Genomic DNA, 20,229 nt, shown 5'->3' on the forward strand with positions numbered 1-20,229 from the left:
GAGCTCTAGCTTTTGTCCTGGAGATTTAATCCAAGGTTGGAAGGACAGCGATGTTCTTCTCCCCTGACCCAACCTACATTGCCATCCCTCTGCTCCTGCCTCACACCCCATCCAGCTGTGCTCACTGCCATCACCAATGCCTCCACCACCTGCACAGCAGGCATGCCAGCAAGAGTAATTTACATGCACTTATGGACGGCATCACACTGAGATTAATCATTATCTAACTCTATAGAACATTATTTGTTCTGAGATGCACTTGAAATGTTTCCACCTGACTGCATAAAACTGCAATTAACACGTGTACCATAACACACTGCATTCCATGCAGTACAATTCCATTATTTGGTGATTGGTGCATGCACCACTTTTCCATTTCTCACACCAATTCTTACATTTTCTTTCTGTTTATAGACAACGCCATTTGTTCATATCCACAACAGGGAGGCAGCATCACTAATGTCAATCTTGCCATGGCTTGTAACGGAGTGAGCTTGGTTGACTAATTTCCAAAATGTAAAAAATATGAGGAAGAAGTATTTCAAAACACTAATAATGGAGCTGGTACTCACAGCAAACAGCAATACAGTAGAAAAAAGAACATATCTCAAGATTCCAATTTACCTTAGAATACTCTCTAGTAAATAGCAGCTCTCAGCAGGCAAAGAAGAGCTATAAAAACCTCCCATACTTCTTCCTCTGTAATTCAAAAGCCAGGCAAACTGTAAGTTTTCCTTCAGAAAGAGAAAAGTGGGCACCAAAACCAAAAACTCTTATCACTCCTGACTGCACAGAATCTTGTGGAGACCTTGCTGCCTGATGTATACATCTGTGTTATATGACCTGACATGTGAGAAAAAGCCTGGACCAAAGGTTATCTCTCTCTTCATAAAGGGATTAGCGTAGCTAGGCGTAACATTTTGTGGAGACCAGAGGGGAAGGAGATGCAACAGGTTATGTTTGAAAAATAAAATTAAACATCTAAACTGAAAGCCACTCTCCATTCCGAACCCTTTATCTGAAGGCAAAATATAGTCCACTTCATGGCTTTGTAAAACAGGAAAAATGAGAGGTGCCGGTTTGGAGCGCAGAAGTTATCCTGATAGGCTTACCCTAACTCTTGCAACTGGGATGCAATTTAAAACACACTTCAAAGTAACAAAAGTCCTTTGAGCTGGAATGTCCCCAAGGGCTTTCGGAGCCAGCTCACAGTACCATGGCCATTTTGCAGACACTAGAAGAGTTGAGTACATCCTGTTTCCAAATGTATGCCCCACCACAGCCAGGACCCAGATGCCTGCCCATCTGCTGCCCTGATGTTTTGATATGACAGCAGAGTGCTTATACCTGAAGCCAATGTGAACTCTGGGCACCAAGCAAACATCAGAGAAGTGGAGGCACTTGTACGCGAAGCGCATGAAAAGACAACATTCCTGCTGCAAGTCCTAGGAGAAACTAGCATAAACTTCCCCTGCACCTTTTGTTGCTGCTATCAGCTGAGCATCTTTTCCCCATCTTCAGATTTCCAGGTTCCCTGGCTTCCTATCAAATTCCTCTCCCCAAAGTATGCTAGCCAGTATGTAATTACATGTTATCACAGTATTATCAGCTGGCGTCTCTCCTTCTTTTGGTTTGTTCCCTTATTACTTTGATAAGAAATTCAAATAGTCTCTGAAACATGGAGAGCAAGCTAGATTGTGTATGTAAATATTACCGCTCCCAGAAGAATCGCAGGGGGGAGCTTTATGGTCCTCAAGGCAGATACACTCTTCTCAGCAAACTGCAGTCAGTAGGAATGCACTGGCTTTCTCTTAACATGGTTCTTCTTCTTCGTTTTTTTATAACAGATTCAATAGTCAGAAATTGGAAACCAACTATCACTTTCTAATGAAGAATTAGAAAGTTTTCTAATTTTACTGCATCTCTTGCAAGTTCCTTAGTATCTTCTGCACCATGGCCATTGAAGACAAAAGCTCCTCCCACAAATAAAAGTGTTTTTTAGTGAAATCCCTGCTCTGTCAGAACCAATCAGCATATTGCCAGTGATTTCATTATTATCAGCATTTCATCCAAATACCTGCCCCAGATGTGGAAGGAAGAGGGAAGAACACCGTATCAGCATAGAAGGCACAGCTGAGTCTTCCCTGTACTGAGGTCAACAGAACAGATTTTGAAAGCACATCATTAAAAAGAACAAAAGTCACGGTTTTCATTTCATAGTGCAACTTGTTTTAAGATCCACACAGAAACCTTAAGACTTTTCAGCAATGAAAACCTTACCGTACTTCAACCACTCTTTGAGTGCTTTGAGATGCTGCAAATTGCAACAAACCACTACATTCCAATGCCAGCTTGCTACAGACTAAGCAAAAGGATTCAAGCACAATTATGTTATCTAGTGAGCTCCATTAACAGTACAAATAGCTTTGAGGTGCTTACACTACAGCTGCAACTACGGAATATTTCATTAGAATAAGCGCAAAAGGAAAAAGTTACACTTACTTCAGCAAAACCCCAGTAAAGCTGCAAGCACACTCAAAATATGTCAAGTATGGAGAGAGCTATGTGACTTCGAAGTCCATAAAATATGCTGCTTACCACTTCAATAGTATTTTCTTCCCCTCTGGACCTGGGGATCTGTCATCACAGGTTCCTGCATGCGAAGTCCTACTTTAAGTTAACTAATTCAAGTGTACTCAATGAAATACCAGCCTGAGCAAGGGGCTCCAGTCTGCATTCAGAACACACCAGCAGGGCTGGTCTTCGTGGCCTCACCTCCTATGTCCGGAGCAGACCCCACTATGGTCATTTACCTGGGTAAGTACTCAGCTCCAGCAGACTTCAGAAAACCTGACACCTTCCCTTCCACCCCTTTCTCAGCAGGAGGAAGACAGCACCAGACATTTCATTGCTTTTACACAAAACTGCTTGTCCTTTGCCACAAGGACAGCAAAGCCACAGGCCTGGCCTGCTATCCTCAGAAGTTCTCAAGAACCAAACTGGAGAAAGTCCTCAGCCATTTCCTGACCTCAGAGCCTCCTGCCTCCAGCCCACATTGGGCTTCATTCTGCCTGAGGTGCCTTTCAGCTGCACCATCCACCCCATGACCACTATCTAAGAAGGTCACTTGTTTGACCAACAAACTTTTGACATCCGCCTTTCCTAGCCTCATTTCAGCTTTCCCCTCTCGCAAATCCCTTGAGACCTTGTCTCTTCCTGCACGCCTTGGTTAGCTTCCAAGCTGTTCCAGGGCCAACCTTGCACTGTATCACAATGCCAACTTCTTGGTTCACAGTGAATCACTCCAGTATCCATCTCCATGCTTCCTAAACACTTTGGGTTATGAAGCACAGTAAGTCCTAGGAATTCAAGACTCACTTAATTGACACACAGGAACGGCTCTGCAGGCCACCATCATGGCCTTATGGACAATGGGCAACAGTCCCCAAATGTTCACTTGAAAAATACTCACCTAGTTTACTTCTTGCCTTTTGCAGCAAAGGTTTGAAAGGAATGAATTGCTAAGCATCAAAAAGATGAGCAGTGAAGAAAGCACAGAAACTTTCCTTGCCTTCAGGAAGACACACTAAATAAGCTCATGCTTAGTTCACAGGAAGATGTACTTTGCAGCAGCAAAAAACTAGAAATGCTTTAAAAGCCTGAAATACAAAGAAAGCTGATAACTCGCACTGAGGAGAGCTTCCATTTTCCCTCAGATAAGTCATTATCTGAAACCCAGCGTAAGGGTAGCTTTTGTTATTTGTGACTATGTTGTAATACAGAGCACCAAAGTATGAAAAACTAACAGCAGTGATGTTTGCAGCCCATATAAACAAGAAACATTACAATCACAGGATGATTCCTTCCCGTAAAGCAAACTAAGACAAATGACTCTCACTTAGTTTTATGAGAAGAAAGATAACAAGTAAGCAGCTCTGTTTTCCCAAGATGGAGAAGAAGTTGTACAGACAGAAGAAAGCTATTCCAATTATTAGTTGTGTGAGAATCAGATCTTTTCTGCATCATGCCCCAGTGTGCTACTCTGTTGCTTGGTCTCCTCCAGCACTCCTTTCCAGGCATCCAATAACCCTTTGCTTTTACTAAATGCAGTACTGAAACCTGCCAGAAAATGAGAGAAAGAGACTGTTCATAAAGTACCAACTGTCCGCTCCCTGTGAACTGGCAGAACTGACTCTGCTTGCATGCTTAGATTAAAATCATTAACAGTGAAACAGTGTACGCAGCCAGGCACTGTTAAACTGAATGCTGCGTGACTGAAGCACTCCAGTGGGGGAAGGCAGTGGGGCAGCCTTGCTTTTGTTTGTTTGTTGGTTGGTTTTGACGAAAAATCTCATTTAGGATATCAACAATAAAGTCTACAGAGGAAAAAAGACGAAAAAAAAGAAAAAAAGCAGCATACAACGTTAACTCTTTGTTAAATTCAGTGCAACTTCTGATTGGATCCCACTTGTTTACCATCGACTACATTCCAGAGCAGTTTTCCATACGGGATTTCTCTTCGTACCCTTTAGTATCTACTAGTTGGTGGTTCAAAGCAGAAAGTGAGGCACACCGGAACAGTCCATTTGCTCTCAAAGCGGACAAGCAGGACTCTGTGCCGGCCGCCCCGCTCCGGACCTCTGGAAGGCCGCCGGCAGCAGCACCTACACAACGTCAGCACTTGTTTCTGGCCCCGCACCTAACTCGGGCACTGCACTCGCTCCCCGCACGTAGCAACGACCGCTCGGCCGCTCGCACTCCCCGGGTGCCCCGCGGCCGCAGCCTCTCAGGGCACAATGGCCCCATTGATCGGCTTGCTCCGCTCGGCGCCCGCCGGCTCCGGGAGCGCAGCTCCGCGCTCGGCTTTCCCCGGAGTGCGACGCGAGCGGCCGGCGGAGCCGAGCAACTTTCCGACCGCGCCGCGCGGAGCGGAGCAGAGCGACCGCGACACACGGGCCAGGAGCGGCAGGTGTCGCGGGGATCCGCGGCGGAGCCGCACTCACCAGAATGCCCATCACGTCGGCCCACAGCTGCGCGAACGCCTCCGAGGGGCCGCTCTCCGCCGGGCCGCCCGGGCCCCGCTCCCCCTCCATCCCGGTCCCGCCGCCGATCAGCGCCGGCTGTCCGCCGCCGGGCCGCCCCGCCCCGCCATGCCACCGCCCCGCCGCCTACCGGCCCTCAAACTTTCCGCCCGGCATCAGGCGGCCGGCGCTGCCGCCGCGGCGGCCAGGCCCCTCCTCCCGCCCGCCCCCGGGCTCGCCCGCTGCGCATGGCCGCTGAGGGGTCCCGCGGCCGGGCGTGCTGCGGAATGGCTGTCCGGGCACACCTGCGGCCGCTGCCCGGGGGCAATGCCGTGCTCTCTGGGGAAGGTAGCCTGGCAGCGGTTGTGCGCGAGGCACGGTGCTCCTCGGGGAAGGCGTAGAAGCGTTGCCCCCATGCAAACCTCCTGTTTCGCGCTACTTCCCCTCCCCCGTATTATAATGAGATTAAATAGTCATTAATTACAGGCAGCTCCCACTTCTTAGCCAACAGTCTCTTGCCCGTGCAGGCACACAGGCGCGTTTGGGACGGCACGTTCAATCGCAGCACCGTGGGGCCCGGGGCTGAGCCCGCAGGCATGCGATGCAGCTCCGGACCTGCCACGGCCCCATGCCCAGCGAGGGCGGCTCTCTGCCCGAGCCAGCTCTCAGCTCTGGCGTGCATCGTTACACTTGGAAATTGTTGGCTGCTCTTGAAAAGCTGCCCGTTCGGGATGGTATTTACTGGAAGCACCTGTCTGCGCAGGGGAAAAAAAAAAAAAAGGTTGTGCTATCAGTGGGTGTGCAGCTGTCACGCATTGGCTAAGCATTCAGAGCACTCCCGTTTCAGGGTGGCCTGCAGCATCTCCAGCGTCCCTCCAGCTGTGCTCACTCTCCAGCCCAGGAGAACGGGAGCAACAAATGACACCATCTGCTAACGGGACCAAAATAGTTCTAGAGAAAGCATGAAGGAACAGCGGGGTGCCTACGTGCTCCTCGCTTTCTCTCTGCTTTTCTTCTCATGCTCCTTTTCTGCCCTCAAAGCTACCATTGCCTGCTTTGCTGTGTGGAGCAGCCTGCTAGTGGAAAAAGCTCATTGAAATCATAGAATGACTTGAGTTGGAAAGGACATTAAAGATCATCGAGTTCCAACTGCCTGTTAGAACTGCCATAGGCACGGTTGCCAACCACCAAATCAGGCTGCCCTGGGACCCATCCAGCCTGGCTTTGAACGCCTCCAGGAATGGGGCACCCACAGCTTCTCTGGGTTGCCTGTGCCAGTATCTCACCACACTGTGAATGAAGAATTTCTTCCTAACATCTAACCATCTTTTAGTTTTAACCATTCCCCCTTGTCCTATCACTACTGGACTGTGTAAAAAGTCAGTCTTCCTTCTGCTTATAAGCTCCCTCTAAGTACTGTAAGGCCTCAATGAGGTGCCCCTGGAGTCTTCTCCAATCTGATCAAGCCCAGCTCTTTCAGCCTTTCTTCGTAGGAAAGGTGCTTCTTTGGACCCATTCCAACAGCTCCACATCCTTCTTGTTCTGGGGACCCCAGGCCTGAACTCAGTACTCCAGATGGAGCCTCACAAGCTCAGAGGAGAAGGGGACAATTACCTTCCTCTTCCTGCAGCCCACAGTATAGTTGGCCTTCTGGGCTGCAAGCACACACTGCTGGTTTCATGTCCAGCTTTTCGTCCATCAGGACCTCCAAGTCCTTCTTTGAAGGGCTGCTCTCAATGAGTTCTTCTCCCATGCCTCCTTTCTCAGCAGCTGCTGTGCAAAACAAATATGTAGACTAAGCACTGTGTTAGAACAGCTATCGCTGGAGTTGGAAACAGCGCACACAGGGAAAATCTAAAAGAGAATTATGCCAAGAGAAAGTGACAAGGAAACCTTTGATAGTGTACACATTAGAATACCCATATAGGACATACACAGTGTAACTTGTCATACTACCTACTGGCAGTAAGAAATAACAAAAGCCCCAAATAGAAAATAAAACCCCTGCTAATTGACCTTTCAATTGTATGTGCCTAAAAGCCTGTGAAGTATGAGGATAAGGCGTGCCAGTGCAGTCTCTCTGCACTAGCATAACACCAAACTGGTTTAATTAGTTGGGGTAATTTACGTACTGACTATTTTAGATCCATGCTGAACCAAATACAGCAGCAATGCCAGCCTACCTGCAAAGTATCTGAGCAAAGCACAGTGTTCATCTCAATATTTAAGTGACTGGGGCACCTGTTGTATACACTGTTCCACATATGCTGCTCTTTCTTGTATTTTGGAAGCATCTTTTAAAAAAGCAAGCTGCAGCACAACATCTACCAAACCTCACTGTTGTGACTCACAGCAGTGATTAGATCAAATAGGCACAGTGGGCAGTGTTCCCAATGCCCGGCACCTCCCTGCCAGTGGAGGTCATTGCTCCCATGCAGAGATGACTCAACAAGTTGCGTGAGCCAGCTCTGAGTACTGTGCTTCTGAGCCTTGTAGTACAGGTACAGGAACCGGGTATGAGCCATGGTGATCCCAGAGCTGCTTCCTGAGCCATGAGGTCACTCTTTTTTGCGGAGGCAGCAACTGTCACTAGCACAGTGTGATGCATGGCAGTGGCAGTCTTCCCTCGGCCAGTTGACTTCAACATCTCTGAGAGTCAGAGCCTTTGATTTTAAAAAGGGAGATGAAGAAGACCTCTTGCTAAATCGCTTACCTTCAAGAGCAGTTTCTTTAAGAAAGAAGTTCTCTTGAGCCAATCGCAACAAATCCAAGTTACGATAGCTATCATCCTCCATGGCCTTGCAATTACAGCATCTATTGCAATTCATCTTCAGGCATTCATAAGACGCCATTGTCCCCAAGATTCAGTAAGTACTTCTCTGCTCTCCTTCCTTCATATCGCCCACCCATTTTAGATTTCCTCCATTTCAATGATGCCAGTGTCTTACAGTGATAAATCCAAGTGGCACTTTACAAATCAGCTCCTCCGAAAGCATGAGATTTCTCAAACAAGCAGGAATCCAGATACATTGAGAGTTTTGAAGCCCTGTTCTGACAGCAGCCCAGGCAGCAGGATTTAGTTTGTTTACAACTACTACTAATTAATTACAGATTTATTTCAGCTTAGTAAATTAGAATACAGTTTTCATTTCCATTTTTATCTGTAGCTACCCAGACAGTATCACAAGTGCCCACAGAACACCATGTTCAAGAAGCTTGTTGTACTGCATCTATTTACACTACTGGGCAGAAATAAATCCAGTCAGTTGTCTGTGATTTTGTGATTTTTTTATCCTGCTATCTATCATGCCATCAGCTGTATGTGGGTGTGTAAGTAATGAGAGTTCCCTGCATCTACACACCAGACAGGATTAGCCAATGCAGAAAGCAGCCTGCTATATCCAAGCCAGATGGACCTGCTGCCAGAGGGCTAGGCAGAGCAGGACCCCTGCTCCAAGGTAAGGCAGTCCTACAGGAACTTGTCTTCTTTTCTTTATTGCAGGCTTAGGGAAATAGCCTTCACACGGCCGTGCTATCTTTGTCAACCCTTATGAGTGTAAGCCTTGAGCGCAAACCTCTGTGCCCTTCAGAGGAAGGATCAGCATCTTCCTGTCCCAAAGCAACCACCTCACCACAGTGTCACAAAGCATGGCAGTGGTTTCAGCAACACAAAATATCTATCAAAACAAACCAGAAAAGATGGCATGTCATCCAAAGCAAATGATTGTGACTGCTGGCAGTCACGTAAAAGACTTAATCCAGCAAATCTACACCACAAACAACCTTGCTGTCAATTATAAACTACAAGGAAGAAGCCAGGAGGAACCAGGCTGCCCTGGGAAGTGGGTCATGCCCTACAGCGCGGTGGTCACTGGGCTTTGTGTGTGCCTGGAAATGGCTTGGCAGCAGTGACTTCCTGCTCAGAGGCCTGGCAATTATCTCTGTGTGTACAAATAAAACACAGGCTTCTCAGTACTGTCACCCTGCCTAGCATATCAGGTCTAAATAGGAACATCAAAGCTTCAGAGAAATAAACAAACAGTTTTCTGCACAGAGCATAGGAGCAGGGAAAGGGAGAAATTAAAATTCCAGCTAGTCCCTACAGGTGACCCACAAAAGCCATGGAACTGCCTTAACACAAGCTAATTACAATGCAACACGCTATTAGTAGTGATTATATCTCCTTCCAAACCTTTCCCTATTCACCCATGGCGGAGTTCATAAAATTGAAACACACAGTTTCACACTGCAGCCTTTAATTTGAACTACAACCCTTACCAGCTGCACACTCCATCCCATAAAGGCATAGGATCCACACTATAACACGTTTTTGTTTGTTTGTTTGTTTGTTTGTTTAATCTTCTTGTCCCCCATCACAGCAGGCATGCTGGTAGCCCTTCCAGAACAGCTCTGCTCTAGGGCAGGACAAGTCCTGCACACCCAGCCATCAGCAAACAAGCCATTGCTCCACATCAGGTACCCTTGGTATATACAGATGAAAATTATAAGGGTTAGGTCTACTGTGTGCATTTCCACATCTCACTGCTACTTATTCCTATGTTCTTGAAGTGGTTAAGTTTCAGCATTCTCTGCCAGTCAGGAAATGGTGGAAAATATACCCAATTTAAAAAGCAGTGCTTTAATACAGAAAGTATTTAGTTTAGCTACTCTTTGCTGTGCAGTCGGAAACCACCATTTCACTTCAGAGCTGAGTGATCAGCTCCCCATGTATTGGCCTCTGATGACCTGGAGCATCGTGCCATGCAGCTGGAGCAGTAGGCTGATATAACCAACACAAACCAGATGGAGTTCAGGCTGTATACTGCTATCAGTAGAAAACAGTTAGAAACAATGAATCACTTCATTCTGGTCAAAGTCAGAGCTCTCCATGTCACACCAGACCCACCATTCCCCTGGACGTCTAAACCCTACTAGGTTAAAAAAATAAGAAGAAAGAGATGCACACCCAGGGAAGTCATTCCAGCAGTCCTAGCACTTAGGGCTGATACTGCACTCTGTAGATACATGAATACAGCTCAGCATGGCAGGCTTCAATAACAGTGGGCGTGAATCTGAAAGACAATTCATAAGGAAAAGAAATCTAAGCCTCGTGCACAGCAACCACTACAGCCCTTCTGGAAAGGTACCTCCTGAGTCACAGGGAAACGGAAGGGCTCACATCCTCTATTCCTGCGCACAGAGGTGCTCCACAAAGGCCTCACATCCTGCCTGACTGCCTTCCGCTGCACAGGGCACAGTGTTACTGTGAGGCATGGTGCTCACCCCAGGGACTCTAATCGCTCCTGCCTCAAGCACAGCTTGCCACCCCAAAGCCACCCACAGATCAGTGCTCCATCCACCTTCCTTTATGCTGGGTGCTGTCTGGACAATTCCCAAAACGTACCAGGACTCTCGCATTTCCTATTAGTTGCTTCTGCCTTCTCCACCCAAGCCCAGCATTCTCCCTTTTCAAGCGGCATAGCAAAGACACCTTTGATACTTTGGAGATTACTTCCTGTCACCATTTATACAACATTCATTTTCTACTAGTATTTTTGCAGCACTTTATACAAAAAGTTCTATCAGCCCTAATTAACTTTTCAGACAGCAGTTCAGCATCCTTTGGGATGTCTGGGGGCTGTCTCTAAACTGTACTTCACAGGAGCTTACCCAACTTCTTGCAGTATTTTGTAAGCATCTGCTACAAAAGATGCATACAAATCTTTTTTTTTTTTTTTTTTCTCTGTAGGAGACTTACAAAATCCACACAGACAAAACTATTTAGCTCTGCGACCTTTGGCTGCTCTTATCTCAAATTACTTTAGAATTAGGGTCTAAAAGCAAGCAAGTCTTGGAACTGGGAATAAGGCCTAGGCTCTCCTTTTTCCAAACATGGTGTCCTCTGACTCCTTTGTTAAAGCTCTTAGCAATCTGCTAATGTAAAGGAACCTGATCATCTCATGCTAAAGCACACGATAAAACCAAGAATAAGGTACAAGCTAGTGTTGTGGGCTAGCTGTGCACTTCAGAGATGCTCAGTGCTAACCCAAGTAGCATGCTGGGGCAGGGAGTGTGCAGACGCCGGCCTGCTGTGGGACTGTCTCCTTGGGACCAGCTCAGATTGCTGAGGTGAGAATGGATACACCTCGGAGAGGCTTAGTGCCTCTCCCTTTCAAAGGGAAAATATCTTTCCTCAGAGTAATAGGTTTTTCAGGAAGTGTTCTTCCTGAAAAACAAAACCCGCTAACATCTGCTAAAAAGGGACTTAATTATGAAATGCAAATACAGGTCTTAAGGAAAAAAAAAATATATATATATATGTATCTGCTTCGTAACAGGAAAGAGATAAAAATGTACAGAGCTGCCCTTGGCAAAATTTTGCATCGAAGTCAACATGACACAAATGTGCCAATAGCAGAGACTTGCAATAAACGAAAAAAGACTCTTTATTTTCTCTTCTAGAACAGATCACTTACACCAAAGTCCTCCAGCATGTGCTTCCCACACACTTCACTGAGCACCTATTCTCCTATTTACCAGCTAAATACTGTCCCAACCTTAACAAACCACAAACGATTTACTTAATTGCTTCTTTGAGGGCTAACCCAGCACCCGTCTGAAGAAGCAGCAGCACACCCCACCAAAAGCCAGACTCACACTCCCACAGGGACTCAGCACTAAGCTCAGACTTTGTACTTTTTAAGCCTACCTGCCAGGTCACCCAGATATATCATCAGTGAAGGAGTAGGTGAACTTAATTTATACAGAAACATCAACAAAAAAGACAACACACACACAAAAAATCTTCCTGATGATCTCAGCCAGCCACATAAAAATAGGCTGGTAGCCAGTGCAGTTATTTGATGCTTGCTCACAGATAGCGTCAGTCTAGGGTTGATTTTCCCTACCAAACATGCTCACTTCAACCTCTTCTTTCAAGGACTGCTAGAACAGCTCTATTGCCAGAGCTTCTCTTACTGCCATCCCTAAAAACAGCTCAGTACACGTTATCAGTCTCTGACAAATGCAAAGCACTCAGTCTTTTCACACTGTCTAAACAGCTCTCCCATCTTTCCTTTTAAATGCTTTCCTGCTGGAGCTCCTGCATACAGGATCTGAGCAAAACATGGGTGTTCTCCTATCTTGGAGTTGTACCCTTAGGTTCACTGGCCTGTGCACCACCCAGGGAGCCCAGACACCTAAATTAAGAGATAATTTATGGGAAAGCAAACAGCAGCTGGCTAGTGAGCAGCAGGCAACCAGCTGTACAACCAGTTGCAGTTTCTGTAATAACAAGTATTCAAAAATTTGCAGATGTCAGGAAAATTATGCTTTAATTTAAATGTAATGGAATTTTTAAAGTAATACTTTTGGAGTGCCTTAGCTTTAATTGTCTGAGTCATCACGGTGCACTTAGTCACTTTTTAATACTTCTATTGGAAAATAAAAGCTGGATTTTACATTTACATTATTAAAATAACAGCAACAAATTGAGGGCTTCACATCACCTGGGTCCAGGTGGTAGTTTGTTAAATAAAACACCAAGCTGGTGAGGAAGTCGGGAGCATTCACAAGACTGTGACAATGCAGTCAAGATGATAAGTATTCGTTTCAGCTGTGGCTGTAAGCACAGGCAGGGGCCTGATCCCCAGAGCCCGTGCTCTTCTGACACAGCCTTTCTTTTCATTGCCTTGTGGGCTGAGCTGTACAGTCATTCAGACCCCTCTCTCCCAAATCAGTTTGAAATTGCCATGGAAAAATAAACTAAAACCTGCCCTGTGCTCACTAACAAGAATTAGTAAGGAAGTGGAGAATCATATATGACCTGGATGTTTTGTCTTCCCTCTACTGTAAATGACACACCAAATATTTCACTTTGTAAATTTTCATGAAATTTCACGACTAAAGAAAGAAGAGAGACATCTCCCACACACAGACACACCTGAAGTTCTCTGCATTTTACCTCTATATATACACAGAAGGGACACAGGACACTCATTATTTCTGTACCACACTAAGGCAGAGAAGTGGACAGGGAGTAATTCCAGAGAGCAGCTGCTTCCAGTTAGGGCAGCCCAGCTGGGAGGCAGAGGTGCCTGTCAAACTAATTAAAGTTAAGAGAAGCTGTCCATTTGAAACTGCAGCTTTTAAGCACTGGCCAACCCACTTCCAAAATGTAATTAACAAAAACAAAAAAAAAAAAAAAAAAGAGAGAGAGACAAGTGAAAACAGGCTAAGGCATTGCTGAAAACATACCTCCAAGCTATTCTCTCAATAAATATTTTGGGAAGTTTGTGAACAGAAAGATTATTGTTTCTGTGGTGGCGTGAGTGGGAGGAATTTACCCTCCACAACTCAAGCAACTGCATGGATGATGATACAACAGCCCTCAAGGGCAATGAGCTACTTACATTGGCTCCGTGCTGATGAAGTTTTACAAGGAAGTCATTTTATTTAAGTACATCTGGAGTAGGCTGGTATCGCTAGTTCTCAGAAAAAATGAATCTTCATTTGCAAGGGTTTAATAATTAGGCAATTCTGTTTGAAGATGGCCAAAGATACTCCTGCAGTTCAGTTCAGGCAAGGGCAAATCATGCCTAGCAAAAATTAATTGTAATTTGGATCTTTAGAAGTTATTGATGCACTTAATCCCAGAATTGCATCACACGTTCCTCTGACTTCTGCTGGAAGATGTAATTTATGAAAACAGATTTAAGCAAACAGCCATCCCTTGGCTAGATGAATGCTAAAGGGTCTGAAGAGGATGCAATGATTATCTGCAAGCATGAGGGTGTGTACACACCAGGGGGAAGATTAGTCTGCTGAAGAAATCTCAGGAGGGTGTAACTCAGGGCAGTGAGATAAAAGTTATGTGTTTTTAGGCCCTGAAACATTGGCTTCTAAAACTATGACATTATTTGTGTATACAAAAGAAGCTCTGGTCATTTTAGAAATCATCCCTACTTGTCATTGAGGACAAAAATATGTAAAAGTAGACTAAAAGGAATGAAAGAAATGCACTGTTTTGGTGAAGGGAATATGAGAAATAGCACTTGTAATACACTGTCTTTGGGGCAATTCAGGTGACCTTCTGCAGTCACTGTGTATTATTTACCATCTCCACCACTGAGAAGGTAGCAGCAAGGGTAGTGAGCCCAAGAGGCTCTGGGCTAGATACAATCCATGACTTAATTTCACGTGGCTTGCAGCTACATACATGAGTTTGGGTGATCTTAATGAGTAATTTCAAGGTTCCTGCTAACTGAGCAATTGCCTAAGAAGACTGAAAAGCCTATGCAGCCTCTAAGTTTCTCATATTTGCTTAAAATTTCTCAGCTAACCTTGATTACATGTGTGACATTTAGCGTATACGTAAGAATGTGATACCAGTGAAGTATTGGGCCTCATGTAGATGATTTTCATTACTCACCAGCTTTTAATTTCTGTAAATAGAAATTGAAAAGTCCTGCAGATAAAAATGTTTCTTATGTGCTTCTTATATGTGATTTCTTAGTGTTATTTATTTTTAATATGTAAATGGCATGAGCAGACATTAAGAGAAGACTGCTTTTTGACCTGGCAGACAAATTCTTTACCACCTAAAAGCATTCTCCAAATGCTGCAATGCCTTTTTTTTTATTCCTTCGCATTCTCTAGGTAACATCACACTAACAGACATGATGTCTTATTGTGGAGCAGCGTTTCACAGTAGGCCATGCCCAGTGCAACCAATGGAACATACAACCCTGGCTCTGCTCACCAGCTGCTGTTCTGGGTCATGCTTACACCCAGTACACACCAAGCATCAAGGCAGACATGGGCTAATTGAAGAAAATGTAAAGGGCAGGCACATGAACAAGGGGTTTATGAGCAGAGATCGAAAGGGCTGGGATGCCATTGCCTAAACAGAAGAAAATTGCCAGAGAATAGGGTAACTTTCAAGTATGTAAAAGTTTCCGCTGCTAAGAAGAATACTCTTGTCTATCTGTTGGGGATAGGGCAAGAATGAGCAGGTTTAATTGCAGCAGGAGCGATGTTAGGTTAAATGCCAGAAAAAGCTTTCCAACAGCAGGATTCTTGCACACAGTGGAAGTGATTGCCTGGGGTCAGTGTAGAATCTTCATCACTGCCTGACCTGTTCTTGAGAGCCTCCCAGCAATCATTTTGGTACAACTGAATCTGCTCTGGGGCTTGAAGCAGGCTAAACAACCTCCTAAGATTCCTTCCACTCTTTTTATTTATTTTAATACTTTCTTGTATTTGTTTTAATTCTTTCAGACCAGTCTGTGAAAGCTCTATGTACAGCGGCCAGCATTTATTCAAAAGAATATTTGAATGCAATTAATGCCAAAAAGCAAGCATACAATGCCACAATTTATACATTTTGCTGAATTAAAGCCTAGGTATCAAGGACACCATAAATGGCATTTATGCTTTGTATACCAGTGCCACAGAAATGACTACTGGTGCCTGGAGAACTGGAAATCCTCTGATTTTGATACCAACCAGAAGATCTATCTGTGAGCTTGCTACCACCTGGCCTGCATTTAATATTACCATTTGCACGAGATGTTTGAGTGGCTGTGGCAGTGTGTAACTGATATGATTGAGGATGACAGTTGCCAGAGGGACAGGCTGCTGCACAAGGAAGCCAAGAATCTCAAACTCAATATGCTTCATAGGAATAATCCTAGAAATTACAGCTGCCCAAGGGCAAGGGTTTTGTTCGTTCATTTACACTCCAACTGAAATGCATTAAATGTTTCTTTGGGTGTTCCTACCCCTCTTGGTCTTAGTGAATGACAGTTGCCATAAAATACAGCCTAAGTGCCTTTCCAAAAGTGAAATCATTGCCTGGCTTCTTCACAGAAGCAATGCTGGGGGAAAAATAGCTATCTGTTGGGACTTCAATGCTGAAAGCACATTGCAAATGTGGTTATCTTGTATAAATCAGACCTGCAAGGGAGGGTACAACCTTTAGCAGAAGCTGCACACAAAACAGTTATTCTGCATTACATCCAGGACTTAAGCATGATGCCAGTGTGTGCTGAGATTTGCAGAAATGGTTAGGACAGCTACTTTCTTCTCTGAGACTTCCACAGGCACAAGGCTTTTGAAAGTCAGATCCCACTGAGCTTGGAATCTCCAAACTAGATACTGGCTAAGTCAAACCTCTGGGAGCTGTGAAGAATGAAGAAACAAGGAGAGATGTATTGTTCACAAAGCCTTGAGACAACATGGCAAAAACATCTTCACGCATTCTACACATATTCAACTACATACATCATTATGCAACTGCATAACGAGACAAGACTTCAATTTATATAAGAACATATGCTTACAATAACACCTGGGACTGCGTCTATGCATAATGTAATGTATGAAATCCAAACCAACAGCAAGTGACCAACTAGCCAAAACAGAAAATTCAGCAATGAGTAATTATTTCCCTGGACTATTAATCCACAGAGTCTTTTCAGGCCAGTTCACAACACGGCTCCCACTTCTCATCCAGTGGTACACCAGATAAGTGCATTGCTTATGAGGAAAAAGCTCTCTCCACAATCCCATGATCCATGCTCTCTGAGGCAGGGCATGTAAAGAGAGTAATTAAGGTTCTGTCAATCAGATACAAGGTTAAAATGACATCCCATCTGCTCCACAAATGTCAAAGAGCTTGTGGCACCTGTCTGGGGAAAAAAACAGGAGCAAGACTTCACCACAGGTTTGGATACTCCTGTGAAACAAAGGGCTTCTTGTGCTAGCGCTTTCCACAGCAAAAATCCTCTGAAAAGTTTTGGAATATTTTTTGCAGTGGTATTTTATGTCAGTGGCTGAAAAATGGAAAAAAAAAAAAAAAATCATACCCCTAAATGTCTTACCACAAAAGTCAGACTGAAATTTTCTGTAGCTTTAAAGGTGCAATAACTGTACCCAAAGTTCACACTTTTAGGAAAACATGCCCCCCTCCCAATGCAAGTGTTTAAAGAGGACTGCACTTGGCAACTTACTCTTGAAATACTTCATTTCCCTGTCAAGAGGGCCTAGACCAGTTCCTAGTAAATTCTAGGTTTGTCTGTTGCAAAGGCACCATGTAAACTATGAATCTCCCACTCACTTCCCCTGAACGAGAACACTTTCTGGAAGGGGGACAAAGTCACCAGACATTTCCTTTCACCCTTCTAATCCAGATGGGACCATGGAAGAGCCATTCCCTTGTTCCTGTTGCATTAAAGAAAGACAAGGTCTCCCTTGGAATCCCAGCACTACCTTCCACGATCTCTCTATGCTAGCTGCTTATGCTTGATTTCAAATGTCGGAAAATGAATCCAATTTGCAGAAGAAATGGAAAATGAATGTTGACAGGGATATAAAGCAATAACCACAGCTTCTGAAAATAGCTTTTTTTCCCCCTTGGTTTGACTATCGTCTATGTTAAAAACAAACAGCTGTGATCTAAGATCATCAGTGCTCTGACTTTATCATTGCTGACAATTACCTTGGCAACTGTGAAAGAGAGCTTTCTCTTTCCTAAGCGACTGGCTCTCACTGCCCGAACTTTCACGATGCCAATAGTCCACAATTTGAGATGTTAAAAGTCTTGTGGTAATAATGAATGACAGTGCTATCAAAGTTGGCGTTGCCAAAGTCAGAGGAACATGCCAAGTAAAAAGAGAGCTTTTCTCTACACTTAAGGCTCTGGAAAGTCTAGAAACAACTAATGCAGAATAAATCCAGGAACAGGACATGACAGGTAGTGGAATCATGGGCAAATTTTTCCTGACAAATGTTTGCCCAAAAAGACCTTTTCTGTTGTTCCATTTTCTAAGCATGCTTTGTTATTGCATATATTATTCAGCTTTTAGCACGTATTTAGTGTCTACTGCAGAATGACTTGGGCTACTTGCCTACAAAACAAGATCCGTATTCTAGTAAACACTCTGTATAGAGTAAGGGAAAGTTCACAGTATATCTGAGTCAGAAATAGAAGATGAGGATGCACTGAAATGAAATGATTTGCATTGGGAAATACGGGAAATCAGCTGCAGAACCAAAAAGGAAATTGTGGTCTTCCTGAGTCCCAGTCCAGGGCACTGCTGGCTGGACCAGGATGTAAACAGCCATGGACCAGCCCAGGCTGCTCATCACACGTTCCATGAATCTAAGGAAGCACAGATATCTTAAGAATTCATCTGTTTTGCTGGACACTTTTCATACAACCAGACACAACAGAAATAAACCTGTTATAAACATTACAGCAACAACCACAGAAAACACCCAGCTGTAAGCAGACTCTTGTGACTGGGAAGGGGAAATGCTCTGCAATAAAGCCTCAAACCATGTGAGGATGTGGGGGTGTTAGCTGGAAAGTGACACTTGAGTCCTACACAGTGCTTGCAAAATGCAGTTTCACGGGCAAATGAACTGAAATAACAAATATTTTGGAGGTGAAAGCAAAACCTTTTTGTAAGGAAACATGATATGGTAGAACTAAAAGATGCCAGTAATTCAGATAACTTTATCGGCAGCACAGTGACTTTCTGGACTGGAGCACAGTGACAAGCAGTCACATTTGAATCATATTTTCCATGTAAAATTAATTTAATGATGATTATAGGTGAAGCTGACCCTACAACATAATGATTTTGTTGGCACAAGCACTAAAGATGAAGAACCACGGAATATTCAGCCACAACCACACAAACCTACATTTATGATAATCACAATAGAATTTTATCTGTCTTCATTTCAGGCTCTCTCACATTTCTGGATTTCATATTACCCTTCCTTGTTGAAAACTATATACCAAAATGTGGAAAGAGGAGAAAGAGGAATGCAACATTTAGAGTCACCTCACTACTGAAGTCACTTCCTTATGCTAGAGGGTGGTGAGACACTGGAACATGTTGCTCAGCGAGGCCGTGGATGCCCCCTCCCTGGAAGCATTCAAGGCCAGGCTGGATGGGGCTTTGAGCAACCTAGTGCAGAGGGAGGTGTCCTTGCCTTTAGCAGGGGCGTTAGAACTAGATGATCTTAAAGGTCCCTTCCAACCCAAACCATTCTTTGATTCTATGATACAGTATCAGTGGAGGAAGTGGATTGCAGTTGAAAATTCTATTGCCAATCTTCTCTGTTGTAACAGAAAGAAGCAACCTTCTCTCATTTACAAGCAGCAATCCAGGTAACAAGCACCATAAATTCACCATGAATTTCTAATACACTGCTTCTGATCATGGAGTTTTGAGGATTCATTAAGTACGTTAAGGAAGTCCTTGTAAAGCAATTAAGAACACTTCTGGTTTTTCACAGCTATACATTCACCACATGGATTTGCATCTACGCAGTTTAGAAATATGACAAAGTAAAATCACTTCTGCTGAGTTTCAACTAGTCAGAAATGACCGAGGTGACTGACAGTATCAGATCAGTGATGAATCACAATACACACCATCACAGCCTCTCTGCTGAGCTCCAACCTGCTCCTATGCACCAGGCTCTACCCCCACCCCTTGGGCGGCTGTACCTATGGCCAAGGGGCTATGCTCACTCCTATTGTTACGTCCACCTGCTGCATAGGGAGGCTGCAGCACAGATCCAGCTGAGTTCCTGCCTGCTAAGTGCCTGCTACAGTATGTGAGGAACGGTCCCAGCCCTGCTTCATTATAGGAAGCGTAAAGAGGTACAAGCACTGCAGGGTGTTTTGAGTAAACAAGCATGGCAGTTACTAAGCTAGATCTATTAAACCAGCAGGATTGGCTTTTCCAATGGATTACAAAAACAAACCCAACCTTTCTGGGAGAAGCCTTTCTGCATACGTATGCACTTTTACCGACTTGGAGGGCACTCAGCAAGCCAGCACTTCAGCTGCACACTGCTTCTGCAGGCAGAGGCTGAGGACACTTCTGAAGGAGCCGGGTGGCCTTCCAGCACCTTTGGAAACCCTAAACCTCTTGGTGCTGCCTGCCAAAGCCAGCAGAAAGCTCCCTTTGTTGGTCTCCTTTTGTTCCCTTTGTTGACCTCCAGCTGGCGTATGCCCAGGGACGGCGTGTGAGTTGGGCAAAGGAAGAGAGAGGTTGCAAAATAGAAAGTTCTGTACATGCTGCATTGCCCCCTTCCTCCATAGCAGCTCTGATGAGGAATGGCTGTTCTTCTCCCTTCTTCCTTCCACAAAGAGATTTATCCATGTGAGACTGCCCAAGAAATCCAA

General features: G+C 44.7%; 1 protein-coding gene across 4 annotated transcripts in view; it reads right to left on the reverse strand.

Annotated features, from left to right (window-relative positions):
• Positions 1 to 20,229, reverse strand: part of LOC122185143 (SAM and SH3 domain-containing protein 1-like) — a 519,052-nt gene that overhangs the window by 117,523 nt on the left and 381,300 nt on the right. Inside the window, exon 1 of one of the 4 annotated variants that reach the window (XM_042880731.1) lies at positions 5,004 to 5,071. The exons of the other annotated variants lie outside the window; for them this stretch is intronic. Within the exon in view, the coding sequence (XP_042736665.1) occupies positions 5,004 to 5,015 (12 nt within the window). The 5' untranslated portion in view covers positions 5,016 to 5,071. Of the gene's footprint in view, positions 1 to 5,003; positions 5,072 to 20,229 lie in introns of those variants that run through there. 4 annotated transcript variants of the gene reach the window in all.

This window comes from Lagopus leucura, unplaced genomic scaffold (assembly GCF_019238085.1).
Source record: "Lagopus leucura isolate 7727_CA_CO unplaced genomic scaffold, USGS_WTPT01 Super-Scaffold_73, whole genome shotgun sequence".
Taxonomy (NCBI): domain Eukaryota; kingdom Metazoa; phylum Chordata; class Aves; order Galliformes; family Phasianidae; genus Lagopus; species Lagopus leucura.